This window comes from Melanerpes formicivorus, unplaced genomic scaffold (assembly GCF_026170545.1).
Source record: "Melanerpes formicivorus ecotype bairdi unplaced genomic scaffold, bMelFor1.0.p_v2 SCAF_13, whole genome shotgun sequence".
In the NCBI taxonomy this organism is placed as follows: Eukaryota; Metazoa; Chordata; class Aves; order Piciformes; family Picidae; genus Melanerpes; species Melanerpes formicivorus.
The window spans coordinates 8,993,705-9,007,787 of record NW_027142365.1 but is presented as its reverse complement, the minus strand read 5'-3'; the positions used below and the strand labels follow the sequence as shown (position 1 = coordinate 9,007,787).

Here is a 14,083-nt window from a genome sequence, read left to right as displayed (position 1 = left end):
GGTGAGCCTAGAGGCAAAGGGGTGGAAGGGGGCGGGCCGCCGTGACAGGTGGGCAGTGGGACCAATGGCAGGCGAAGCCGCAGAGGAGCCGGCCCAATGGGAGCCGCCTGCGGCCCTTGAAGGGGCGCGCCGCGGAGCACGACCGCACTGCCGCCCGCCGCCGCCGCCGGGAGACGCGGCCGGCCCAGGGCCGCCCGACGAGCCGTCATTTCCCCCTTGCTGCCCGCCGTCTCCCCTCCCAGCCCACCGGCGCTCCCATGGAAAAATCCAAAAATTTCCGCATCGACGCTCTGCTGGCTGTCGATCCCCCGAAGGCGGCGGCGGCGGGGCAGAGCGCGCCGCTTGCTCTGGTCACCTCACTGAGCGGCAGCAGTAGCAGCGGGAGCGGCAGCCCGCCGTCCTCCTCCTCTTCCTCGTCCTCTTCATCTTCCTCTGAGCATCCCGCCGGTGGCCCCGCCGACTGCCTGCGCACTGACAGCCCCTCTCCACCGCGCCTCCTGGCTGCTCACTGCACCCTAGTCCCCAAACCCGGCTTTCTGCCCGGTACTGGCGCCGGCTCTCATCCGCATCACCACGCTTCAGCAGCCGGCATGGCCTTGGGACTGCACCCCGCTGCTCCTGGCGGGCCAGGCATGCCTGCGCAGGCAGCCCTCTACGGGCATCCCGTGTACGGGTACTCGGCGCTGGGCGGGCAGCACCCGGCCCTCTCCTACTCCTACTCACAAGTCCAAGGAGCGCACCCATCGCACCCCGCTGCCGATCCCATCAAGCTCAGCGCCGGCACCTTCCAGCTGGACCAGTGGCTGCGGGCCTCCACCGCCGGCATGATCCTGCCCAAAATGCCCGACTTCAACTGTGAGTATTTGCCTCCCTCTGACCGTAGTTGCATCCATTCACTTCTCTGTCCCGGTGCGGGACCCACCGGTAGCTGCTCCCTTCCTAGAGGAAAGGAAATATCTCCTTTCCCCCGCCTAAATAAGCTACAGATTTAAATTGCACTCGATAATTTTTATATATATATATTTATATATTTGTTTATTTATTTTAGCTTTATTAGAAGGAGGAAATAGCTTTCCGCGATGGGAAGGGGCGGGAAGGTCTGTGGGTCGCCTAACCATTCGCGGCCCTTGTGGGCTCGGTTTTTCAGGACAGGTTAAATAAGAAAGTAGCAAATCGCTCCATGCCGTTGTAAAAGCCTTTTCTCGCCATCCACGGGGCGCAGCAGCTGCCACGGAGGTATATGTGGGGGCTGTGGGGAACAGGCAGAAGCTCCATAGTGTCTCCCCAAAACCTGGTCTTGACGCATACCCCAAAAGCGGGATCGCAGGTCACCATCACTCAGCCACCGTTCTGAATTTTCTCTTTTCTTGGCAATGGGTTTATGATAATTACGGCAGGTTTCTCTGGCCAAGCAGGCGTAGGGACAGTCTGAGGCTAGCCAAAAATCTGTGGCTCCGCGTTCCCTGGGGATAATGAAATACCCATGAAATAAACATGGGGAGAAAGGGTTAGATTTGGGAGCAGGGGAGGCTGAAACGCTGCGGGAAGCCAGGCGATCTCGGAGTCCCTGCTAAAGTGATGCGGACCGCTAGGCCTCGCGGCGATGGGGACTGTGCGTGCATCTGGTTTAGGCAAGAATCATTTTCGGAGGTGTGAGCTCTCTGTGGGAATGGCCGATTTAACAATACCGGAGGTGTAGTTTTACGAAAATCGTGCCAGGAAAAGGATTGCTTTTTTTTTTTTTTTTTTTTTTTTTTTTTTCCCTCCTCCTTTTTTTTTTTTTTTTTAAGTTTTTCCCCTTTTCGCCTCCTCGTACTCTGCACACACGTTTGCAGACAAAAAAGTCCATTGTTTTCTCTCGAATTGGGGCTGTTTAGACTGGAACATTCAGAGAGGGGGGAAAAAAATAATTAGAAAAGCTGTTAGAGCCCTACCTCTCAAACAAGATACAGAGGGGGAATAAATAACCGGAGAGAAACGAGAATGGAACCTCGGAAAATCGCACTGCAGCGAGAAAATCTCCCCGGCGCTGCTGCCGGGAAGTGGACACTAGCCTTTTCTCTTGCTGCCCGCTTTAGCGAGCTGCTTCCAAACGCGATCGGGCGGCGAGAACTACCACTTCGGAGTTGTTGGTTTTATATTTGGTTTGGGTGATGGGTTTGTTTGGCTTTGTTTTGGGTTTTGGTGGGTTTTTTTGGGGGGTGTTGTTTTTTCTGTGGTGTTTTGGATTTTGTTTTTGGTTTTTGTTTTGTTTTTTTCTTTCCCAAGTCAAATAAACCCAGATGCCGAAATACTTCGAGAAATGGGCGGTAGCGCCTCCACGTCGCATCATCTCTGGCTATGTCTGGACCCCGTGAAGGGGCTCAGTCCCTTCCGCAGTGCCCCCCGCTTTGCCCCCTCCTCCCCCTCCCCCTTTTTTCAATTTCTTTTTTTTTAATTTCCCCCCCCCCTATGCAATCCTTTATTTAAATTACTATTTCTGAACGCGGAAACTTCTGTTCAAAGATAGCTTCCCAGGCCTGACTGTTGATTTACGCTGAGACAGGCGGCTGGTGCCCACTGTTCCCAGCCTGTGGAAGAGTGACTGCCTTCAATCCCGTTAATTAAACGGGATGGGCGTGCTGGGAGTGTGGCACGTTCAACTAAAGCATTAAATGGAGCAAATTGCTGCTCCCAGGAGAGCCCGGTACCCCTTCGCCGTGATTCCTGACTCCATTTTATTGTCTCGCATTTGTTAGACTCTTGGGAAATTAAGAGACATATTGTTCTTTATTTAAAAGATTTAATTTAATTTATTTTTTGGTCCCCATGGGGGATCCCCTGACACGGCAAGCCGAGAAACCCCGGAACCGGAGAGACTGCCAGACATCCCTCTCTCGATCCGTGCTCTGGTGGACAATTGTCCATCCTTTCTTTGATCTCCCCCCGTTTACCGTTTTTAATGCCTCTCACCCCGGTCCCAGGGATGCCTGGTTGCGGCAGAATGCCTCCCCGTGCTCACCTCTGCTCTCCCTCCTTCTCTCTTTTCCCAGCCCAGGCACAGTCCAACCTGCTGGGGAAGTGCCGCCGGCCGCGCACGGCCTTCACCAGCCAGCAACTGCTGGAGCTGGAGCACCAGTTCAAGCTCAACAAGTACCTCTCCCGGCCAAAGCGCTTCGAGGTGGCCACGTCTCTAATGCTCACCGAGACTCAGGTAAGTTCCTCCACACCTGGCTCCGCGGGGCAGATGAGGGAGGAACAGTGAATGAAGTGTGGGGGTTGTGTGTCCTCCATCTCCTCCAGGTGAAGATTTGGTTCCAGAACCGGCGCATGAAGTGGAAGCGCAGCAAGAAGGCGAAGGAGCAGGCGGCACAGGAGGCCGAGAAACAGAAAGGGGGCTGCGGGGAGGACAAGGGGGATGAGGAGCTTCTGCTGCCCGTTCCGGAGAAGAGTGGTGGGAGGAGAATGCGGGAGCTGGCCGACAGCGAGCCCGAGGACGAGGAAGATGAGGAGGAAGAAGAGGAGGCAACAGTGTCAGCAGCCGGGAGATGCTGTCCCTACCATTCCTCCGACTGCTCCGAGGCGGACGAGGAGGACACGAAGCCTCGGGGTAGGCACGGAGCCCCGGCGCAGCCCCAGTGAGCCTCCGCCGCACCTCTGCTCGTCCGGCCCTGGGGGCAGCCCCACCGCTCCTGGTCAGCACCAGCCCTGCTCCCTCCGGCCTGTTTCCGATTTCTTCCTGCTTGGAGGAGGATGGAGAAAAGGATGCTCCACAGGCAGGGCAGGGAAGAGGATTTACGGTGCATACAGTGTTATTGTTGACTGCAGATCACACAAAACTTGAGCCTCCCTCTCCCTACCTTCCCCCCGCCCCCAGAAAAGCGTGTTCCTTTTACTGAGTATTGGAAATGTTTTGTTCTTGCTATATATTGGGAAAACTGTTTATGTCATGAATGTTAAAACTGCTGGGAATCTCAATACTGTCTTTATTTTTGTATATTGTATTTATAAAAAGAAAAAAAAAAAGCCTCTACTTATGCATGCTAAATTATTCCTTAGACTCTCCCACCTGCGCGCTGGGGTGGAAAATAAACGGCCTTTTGTACTTCCGATGGATGAGCGCTTTATGCTGGGGAGGGTAGGGGGAGTGGGGGTGTGGGGGTGTTGAGATGCTGGGCTCTCCTGGGCCGGGAGGTCCCGGTGATGTCGAAGGGAGGGAGCAAAGAACCGGTTTCTAACACGAACTTGATTCGGTGGCGCAATATCTCACATTAGCGGGGGTCTTTCCGAGAGAAGTGCCTCGGTACCGGGGAAGAATCGAGCAGAAGAGCGAGGAGCTCCGTTGGGTGGAACGGGGCGAGGGACCTCTGAGTCCTTCCCGGTTCCGAGGATGGACACCCACCCCCAATGGCCGCCCCGGCAGCAAAGCGCCGGCTTTTCGAGAAGTGCGGGATTTATTTCTCTAATAAATTTGCTGATCAATTAATCCTTGTCACTGCAGCTCTTCCCCAAATCAATTATAGCAAATTTAAATATAATCACTGGCTCATCCCCACCAGCTCGGGGCCACGGCTGGCAATTCATCCCTGCTAATGAATTAGCGGGTGTCTCAGCTCCCGCTCCTGCGTAAGGCCGCGCAGCGGGGAGGACGGACCTGCTGGAACCTGCGGTCCACGCCGCCGGGCGCAGTCTCCGGTCCCCAGCATCTCCCACATCCTCCTGCATCCCGGGTGCCGCCAATCCCCGGTAGAGACCCGGGGGGTGAAAAGCTCCTCAATACGGAGCGTTTCCACTCCGGTACACTTTTTGGGTTTGTTTTGTTTTATTTTTATTTTTTAAGCAATTTTTCACGAAACCGCATGGACTTTTCACATGGGAGCAGCATGGCTCCTCTAAACGAGGTCTGGAAAAACCCAGCTTGTGAAACACAGGCTGGAGGACACATCAGTTTATGGCATGAGATTACACAATGAAAGAGCTGTCCATCACGGAGAGCTTCAGGTAGTGCCTGTTGAAGATGGCATTTAACAACAATGTGGTCAGATATTAGTTTACCGGCCAGCACACGCAGCCCACTGGGGGTTATGCTTCAAACCACACACATAAATCATAGATGTGGACGGACCCCATATGTCAAAAAACTTCATAGGGGTGAACTTGATTTGGATTTGATATATACCTCCCCCGCCTGCATGGGAACAACCACGCGTGAGGCTCTAACTTAAATTTTTGACGGGCAGGTTGTAGAGAATTCAAGGCGACAGAAAGTTCAAGGCTTTGGTCACTCTACAGCTCTCGAAGTCTCTGTCCGCAGCTCTGTCTTCGTGGGTGAAGGGCCGCGCAGGGCCGCGCAACGGACTCACAGTGTCGCTGAGGCTTCTCTGCCCTAAACGCAGCAACGCGCCCGTGTTATTCACTTCCAGCAGGATTTACCTCTTGCTTACACCTTAAAACATCTACAAGACATCAGTCTGGAGGCCGCATCATTATCGTTGTATTAAAATAAAACAAGCAAACAAACAAAAACGTAAAAAAGAAGAATCGCTACCTGAGATCACCTCTCCGTCCCCAAAAGATCCTCCCTCAGCTATAAAATTGCAATTAAATACCCGTTAATGAAATTGGCAGGCGTCTGCCACCAAGCCAGAAATTTACTGTATGTCCAAGAGGTGTGTGCCTAAACGTGTCTCGGCCCTATGAAAAATAGCCCTGGGTGTACAGGCAGCTATTCACGGACTCTGTATCAAAGTCCTACCGGTGTATTGTGTCTGTCTCAATAAAATTAATCTCTTTAAAGCCCAGCGTCTCACAAGAATACCTTCAGTGTTCCAGACTACAAGGGCAAATATGTTTTTCAGATTCTGTTTTTATGGATGGATTAAAGTTTATTTTCCATAATAGGGCACCTAATAAAACTCATAAAGCTCTGTCAGTCTTACAGCTGGTGGCCTCATTTAACACTTTCACTTCGTAAATCATTTTACAACTTACCAGGTGTTTCCAAAATTGAAAGGCGAGGAGGGGGGGAGAGAGCAAGGAGGGAAAGAGAAATTAAAGTCACTTAAAATATAGATACGGTCCTTTGGCGGTGGGTGCGTTTGCATTGTCGCTTGGAAGGGCTTCAAAGAAGGTGTCGATCCCAACGGGGGAGAAAAGCCTTTTAATCACGATTTCCCACGCTCTTTTGAAGTGAGTAGGCTCGTCCCCCGTGCAGGGCAATCAAAGGCTCAGGGGGATTAGCGGAACCCGGTAACGTGCGCGCCCTGCTCCGCGCTCCTGGGCAGTGGGTGCCTCGGGGTTCGCCCATCCGGGCTGCGCCAGAAGGGCGCCGTCATCTCCCGCGGCCGCGGGTCAGCAAGAGGCTGCGGAGGGAGGGGCCGCGTTCTCCGTCTGAGCACCGCCCTGGTGCTGGTGAGGTTGCTTTGCTTTAGGACTGGGCTAGCAAGGCTTTAATCTAACCCCCTGTTTGTCGAATTTCGTTATTCTATCGTTTCCCTGTCCCAGACGCAGTAGGTAACAAGCCTCTTAAAACTTTCATTGCTGTATTTGAGAAGTGGTAAGTATGAACATGGACCTTTAGTAGACATTTTGCTTTAAAAAGAAACACGATTTAGGCATGGATGTCATTAACTGGAGATTTCATAAGCATTAAGTGCTAAAACAAAAGAATCAAAATAGGATCCATATGTTTGAGGTAAACCTGCTAAAAGTCTTTCAAATGGGAAACTGTAAATATATAATCCCCCCCTCAAGCTCCCTGCGAAACTGCCGGGAACAAAATTCTTCACTAGCACAAAGACTATTGATTATTTCTGAGATCCAAACTGTTATGCTCATCCAAAACCTTTGCTCTAGTTCTCAGTAAAATTCTATCCCATGCTCCCTCCTCCTCCTTGAACACCCCTTTCCTTATGCCCACCCGGCTGGCAGCAGCAGGGCCAGGAGTGGGAGTGCTGTGTGCCTGCTGCTCCCCATAGGATTGCAAGTGGCTGCTTTGGTTCTGTAAATCCTTCAAGGCTCCAATTTTGTTCCCAGCTCTCATTTCCTGCTAAGAGCTGGTTCCCCAAGTGCCACCTCAGGCACGAGAGATCACTCAAGGTAGTCAATCTCACTATAGGTGCTCTCCTTTCTGACTTTCTCTTGTGTGTTATGGATACTGGGATAACTGCATGGTGCTTCAGCTGTGAAAGCAGAAACATTATGTTTTAATTCCTGAGCCACACATCATTCCTGTGATGTGCAGGCTGCATCTTGGTAGGCTCTTTGAATCTCATGAACAGCAACACAGGACAAATAGTGGAAGAGAGGATGCTCCCAGGGACCTTAGTCTCCCTTGGGTGTTGTGTGTAGTAACCAAATTACAGGCCCTCTGACCCCTAGATGCTGGTTCAGATCTGGCCAGAGTTAATATCAATTGCACGTTGCTCTGGGAGTTACTCAGCAAATGTGATACAGATTGGTTTTATTTATATTCTTTGGTTAGATGAGGTGGTTTTGACTTTCCTGAGATGTTTTGCTTGACTTTTTTTTTCTTCTTTTTCTTTTTCCTTCCCCTTAAGGACTGAGGATTTTTGTAATGTCCCTTCTAAGGAGTCCCCTGCAGAGATTTAACCAAGGAAGATGTCAACTGTCATGCTTTCCCTGCTCTGAAGACTGACATGAAAATTTAGGGTTTTCCTTCCTTTTGGAGAAGAAGCAGGCTTTACTGGGTTAAATCTAATTGGAACTAGTCTCTGAAATCAGTAGAGGAGAAAAATGATGTCCTTTTCCTCTTGTAAAACCTAGCAGAGGCAGTGGCTTGCCATGAATCGTGTAGCTGGAAGCTTAGTTCCATTTTACTGCTTGCAGGACATTTGCAAGCAGGACACAATTTCCTCTAATGTATCCATTATTTGAAATTATTATTCACAGGACTTCTGTTAATGTTCTTGGCTGATGGCTGCCTTTGGCAGGTTGGACTTGTGTCTGAAGCAGGAGCACGGATGGACAAAGCAGAAGCCTCTAATTCAGCTGCCTTCTCTCTTCCCACACAGAGGAGATGGGGATGGAGAATTCCCGTCCCCATCCAGCCCTGCCGGGCTGTGGATACTATGTCCATAAACAAAAATGAAAGGCAGCCAGCACAGATTTTAACCTGGGGATGGGGCAGGGGAGTGATCCCAATTTAGAACAACGTGTCAAGGGATGGGGTAGATTGTCCCTGACTTGGTATCCCCAAATGCCCTTTCTGGAAAGTATGTGAAAGCCAAGCAAAGGCAGCTGAGCCACCTCCGGTGCTAATTCTGCAGTGTAATAGCGGCTGGCAAGGCACAGAGGTCTGCATAGACGATCTAATGATTCTTTCTGGACTTCAACATGATGAATCTATAAAGCATGTATTGCTGTAGCAGCTAGGTGCAATTTTAGAAATGTTAATGAGTAATTACATAAAGGTTGTCCACAGTCATTGATGTTAATCACTGTTCTTTTGCCAGGGATAATTAAGATGACACTTCAGCACCATCAGCCAGTGGTTCCTGCTGTCTCTGCTCTCTCCTTCTTCCCTCCCAGCTCCTGCCATGGCTCTCACACTCCTTCAGGGATCTTCTTAACTACCTTAGTTCCTCCCATGTTCTTAGCCCCCCATCTTTTCCGAAGGGCTTAATTGACTGTGGCCTGAGGATTTTTAAACTACATATAAGCATTTCACATGGTGTTGAGGATGAGATGAATGTGATGGGAGAGGTAGTTTCAGAGCATCAGGGTACTCAGCTCCATTCTGCAGATGATTTGCTTAGACAATGTGCACAGGTTACTTCACCTTCTTTCTGCCTCCACCTCATGAATTAGCACATCTTCTCACCTTTTGTGCCTTGGAAACCTCTGGTGAAAGGATCGCCCCCAGTGTTAATGACTGTGGAGGAGCTGTAACAACAGCTGTAGGAATATGGTTTGTCATAATAAAATTCACAAATTTTATCCACATTTTCATCCTGCAGCCCATGATCCGATGCTGTTCAGTGTAATGCAGGTTTCAGGTGATGGAAAGCTCATGATGGAGGGTTTAGTGGAGGACAGATAGACCACTGAAACTTGTGCGTGGGCAGGTTGGGGTGGAGTTCATCTAGTGCTTCTTCTGCAGCTTTCTCAGGTAAAGGAGCTGAACTGCCTGCATGCTGGTCTTTTGGCTTCGACAGCAAGGAAATGAGTGAGTTTCCTGCTCACCTGCAGGGACCATGGAGTCGTGCTGAGATGGGAAGACCATCGTAGATGTCTAAAGTTGTATAGCCCCTGGGGAGCAGGAGCTCCCAGCAGCTTGCACTGTGGAAATGGTCTGTTCTGTTGATTTAAATGCTGTCCAGTGAGGACACCTTTCTTGTTATTACAGATCCTTATAGGTGATCTTTGCTTTAGAGATGGGAGGAAGAAAACTCTTTCATCAGCTACAAAGATACCTGAAAGCCCCACTGCATTATTCTTCTAGATCTTCTAGATCTTCTAGATCTTCCTCTTTAGGACTGATGCATTCATCTAGGGGTTAGATACAAGGGTCAGTTTTAGCAGGAATAATATTGAAAAAGCTCAACATGCTCTTCTGCAAGACCTGTTAACCCTGTGTCTCTGACATCTTCATATCAGCCTTGGCCAGCCCTGGCTCCTCCCTGGAGGAGAAGACCATTTCAGGGAAAGTGTTACTCAGCATCCATGAGGGTGTCAAAAACCTGGCTGGGAATAAAGATTTGCTTCTCCAGTCTAGCATTCTGAAGGCTCTTTTAAAGTCACAGAAGTTCTGTAGAGTTTCCCAAGAATAGGGCAGGCAGCTCAAGAAGCATCAATGGGTCTAGTGTCTCTCTGGCTCTGATTCTCATGTTGCTTTCAGATCACAGATAAGAAAAACATTAAATGATTCAAAAATCACAGCAGCTTCTGAGACAACCTATTGCCTGCTGTTCAAGCTCTGAAGTGCTGGTGAAGAGCTCCATGGAGCCTCCCTCAACAGCTTTTATTCATTGTAGGAAATGTTTATGATTTGCAGTTGCTGCCCTTGCCTCTCAGCTCTGTTTCCCAGCCTCTGCTGCATGGTACCTGCATAGTCCTTTGTGTAGTGCAAATCTTTGAGAGACCAACAGTCTTGGTTTCAAAACAATTAGTTAGGGAAAATTTGAAGCTAAACACTGTCTGGTCAACATTTCAAGAGTGAATTGAATAACAGGGTAAGGAAACCCCCCCAATATTCAGAATTTTTTCCTTGACTGAGGAGAAAAGATGGTTTTGTGAATAAGATACAAACCTAGGAAAATCCAACCAAGATGACTTATTTCTCCCCAAGGTGACACCAAGCATATTTCAGCTTATTGTCTCTATACTGGCAAAATGCATTGCTTCATCCCCTGACTGTAACTGAAGGCTGCTCCCACAGTGGGCTTCACTGCCTCCATTCCCTTTTACTTCACACTGGAGCTGCATGTGCCCAAGGGAGATTGGAGTGGTGTCTTATCATCTGAATCACAAAAGGTCCATAACAGAGGTTTTAATGAAAAATGTGTCAGGCTTGGAAATCTTTCACTTATGAAAATGAAATGATCACTTCCCTGTTACTGACAAAAGACTTTGGAGGAACTGCTCAAAAAAAGATCTCTGTTTGTAATTTTACTCTGGACCTTGCACTCTAGTTCCATCACTTAATCACTTTTTAATGCATTCACTTCGAGGTTCTCCATTCCCACAAGGTGAGCTGGTTTGGGTGTGTGAACTATTGTATCCTAAGACACAAATTTTCCAGAATGTTTAGTGCCATGTGGCTCTTCCCAAGCTTATTCTTGATAGATGTTAATTTCATTTCCTTGAAGTGCTATTAGGGAAACATGTGATATCCGGTTCTGAACCCTGCACACATCTAAATTAGTGGAAGACTACTGTAATTAGTTTTGAAGCAAGGCTGCAGGTTTCACCAGGTTGTGAGGGTAGCACAGCTGTTTTATAGAAGCAGCTGTGACGTTCATGCCTGTGAGCTTTATGGTAAACTAAGCCTTACTGGAGGGCAAAGGAAAGTTCCTCCAGGAGATGAAATCATGAAAAGTGGCATATGGTAAAGGAGTCACATCGCTACCTACAATTCCTGAAATCAGTCCAACTGAAAAAGGCTTGGGTAAAACTTACACCTCACCTTTGGAAAAGTGACCCTACGGATCAAATTGTCTCCTGAAAACAAAGTTGCTTCATCTACTGTGGGGAAGAATCACATATTGATTCTCACACACAAGGGACACAGGCAGGCGCAAAGCTGCTGTTACACTCAGTGCAAGAGAAATGTGAGCATGAGAGCTACCGCTCGTGTATTTATTAAGCTGAAAGCGCTGTCATGCACGTTTGGCACCACACTGCTCCTAGGCTCTAACTTCTCATGTGCAAAGTTCACCCACAGAACAATGCAGATCAAACGATGCCAGATGTGCTTTAAGTGCAGTATTGAGTTGCGTACCTTCGCTAGCACAAGGCAGGGCAGAGCTGCTCCCGTCTGTGTTTTCGGGGCAGGGCTGATATCAAGCCCTCATCCCCGGTGTGCAGGACAATGGAAAAACGTCAAGTTGAAAAAAGCCCTGCAGATACTTGGCCCATTCAGGTGTGGTGCTAAAACCCTGCCAAAAGGACTTGTGCATGATTTATCAGCGTAACACTCTGGCCAAAGCTAAAAACCAGACTTCCCTGCACCGCTAATTTTGATACAGAAAACAGAGGAGGTTTGAAACATTGCTGTCCAGCTTAAAAGAAAACAAAAATTGAAAGTGTGATGATAGCTACGAGTGGATAGTGCTGTTTAAAAGGGAAACTGAAATCTTCTGCTAGGTAGCTAAAAAGCCAAACATCCGGCTTTTGGTGAAGTGCAGCTAAAGCAAATCGCGCTGTATTTTCCACTGCCTCGTCAGGAGCAAGGATTAGTTTTGCAATCATAGCTGCATGCTTTCCCACTGTAGTATATTTTAACCAATTCCAAGCCCTTTTCTGCTAATGAATTAGTAAGTCCCCCAAATCTCCTTTATATAGGAATTTGGAATATTTGAAGTGGCACCTCTCTTATTCTAACAACCAGGGAATGTTTCTCACGTAGGTTTGATTCTGGCTGACAGACTTGACCGGAAGAAATCTCCACATGCTGTATTTTGTGTACGCATGTTATCAAACATTTATTCTGCAGTACAGTAAGCTAAATGCTTCCAAGCCCAGTGCAACTTCTCCAGCAGCCTCTGTTGGCAGGCAGTCAGTGCTTAGTGTGCAGTTTTGGAGGAAGCCACTTCCCAGTGTTGGGAATTGCTGCTGTTACAGACAGACTTTAGAGCAGCAAGAGCCCCGCTCTAAGAAGGAGACACATTGGTGGGGCTAGCATTGCTGGTGACAAGTTTTTTTCATATGATATGTACCCATATGAACAGTTGGTCACATAGAACAACTACAAAATATGTAAGAAGAATTTTCATACAAATATATATCTAAAAATCACATCAGCCTTCCTCTTCACCTGTGTCTTATACACTGGGGAGGAGACTGGACCACAGAAGCGACAGCTTGCAGATGCACACAGACATTGATAGCACGCTCCGACAGGCTTTCCACCTCCATCAGGTTGTGGCCATTTGGCCAGCAGGACCATGGGAAAAACTGTTAAATATGGCAAGATCCAAGACACAAGAATTCACATTTATCTTGAAATTGCCAAACTTTTGTTTGACAGTTATTTCCTCCCTGAATCATGACGAGGACAGGACTCATGCAGCACCTGTCCTTGCACCTGACTCCAGCACTGTGGACTGGCAGCATATTTTGGCTGCTTTCCCTGAAAATTCATTTAAAAAAACTAAATGGAGTTATGTTTATACATAAATGTGACAAATGAAAAAGCTGCAGGCAGGTAGAATCTGTTCTCTTCAGGAACAAAGTCATGGCTCTAATAACTGGAAGTTTGAAGAAAATCTACTAGCTGCCTGGGATGAAAACTAACTAATGCAAGTCTTGTTTAGAAAAAATAGCAACTGTAATTGTAGACTGTAAGGGTAAAACCATCTCCTCTAATTGCATAGCAACACCTGCATCACACTGCCTCGGGCAGCTGCAGCAGGTGAATAGGTTCAGACCCATAAAACACTAAGCAATCTTTCCACAGGCAGCACAGGGAGCTCACTTCTGATCACCAAGCAAAGTATTCACACGAAGAACCGGCAGCCTGTCACATTTAAGGAAGATGTTTCATCTTGAGGAGCAAAGTTGTCTCAGCCTCCCAGCTAGAGCAATGTGTTTCTGTTTATGCATCATTAAATCACAAACGTTGAAATGCTGAGCCTAGCCAAACTCCTGCAAAAACAGTAATTAATTGGGTGGCTGCTGCAGTCTAGGGGGAGTAATTTTTACTCACGGAGGTCCCACACATTCCACAGCAGCCAGTTTCTAGGGGCTCACACAGATTTTCTCCCAGGTCCAGCCTCCAAAACTAAAATACAAGTTTTGTCATGGATTTCTGCAAAGGAGCTGTTTACACATGCTCTCTGTAGCTGTTACTTCTGTGTGCCTCAAAATGGTGTATGGTTTTCTCCTGCCCATGGTGTATGGCTTTTGTCAATTAGCACAAATTACAGAAAAAAAATAATTAACTGAATTATTTTCCTTTTCTGCCTGTTGCATTTAAGATACAGCTGAGAGGAAACTACCAGTTTAGTTTGCCATCAAAAGAACAAAGCAAGATACTTTCTTCAGCCTGTTTCGTGTCATTGGCAGCTTTTGAGCATTCTCTTCTGTGTTGTTATCCTGCTAGTGTAACCTGGGATGCTGAAACTTTCTTCTCCCAGGACACCTTCTTCCCTACAACTTGCCCTCTCCAACAGAGGGAAGGTGAGGAAAAACAGCTCCCTGGATGCTGAGGGGAAGCACTCCACCTGAAAATATTACCTGTAGCAGTGAGTAAGCAGAGTCCCTGCATTCATCTCTTTGATTAAAAAATAAAAATTTCTTGTCCATCTCTCTGGCTGCAGAACTGAAAATTATCTGGAGGTTGCCTGCTGGGGGCAAATTTTCCCAAGAGGGACAAATACAGACCAGCTGAAAAGGTAACTGGCATGAAATGAAACCAGGAGAC

At 48.2% G+C, this 14,083-nt stretch overlaps 1 protein-coding gene across 1 annotated transcript; it reads left to right on the top strand.

Moving 5' to 3' along the window:
• The first annotated feature begins 257 nt into the window (after positions 1-257).
• MNX1 (motor neuron and pancreas homeobox 1) lies at positions 258-4,070 on the top strand. The gene is made up of 3 exons (XM_068146433.1): positions 258-855; positions 3,033-3,193; positions 3,283-4,070. The coding sequence occupies exons 1-3, from the start codon at positions 258-260 to the stop codon at positions 3,619-3,621; spliced, it is 1,098 nt and encodes a 365-aa protein (XP_068002534.1). The 3' UTR covers positions 3,622-4,070.
• The last annotated feature ends 10,013 nt before the right edge of the window (positions 4,071-14,083 follow it).

Coding starts and splice junctions, on each gene's coding strand:
- MNX1 (XM_068146433.1), top strand. CDS start 258: ATGGAAAAATCCAAAAATTTCCGCATCGACGCTCTGCTGGCTGTCGAT. Junction 856..3,032: donor CAAAATGCCCGACTTCAACT/GTGAGTATTTGC, acceptor CTCTTTTCCCAG/CCCAGGCACAGTCCAACCTG. Junction 3,194..3,282: donor TAATGCTCACCGAGACTCAG/GTAAGTTCCTCC, acceptor CATCTCCTCCAG/GTGAAGATTTGGTTCCAGAA.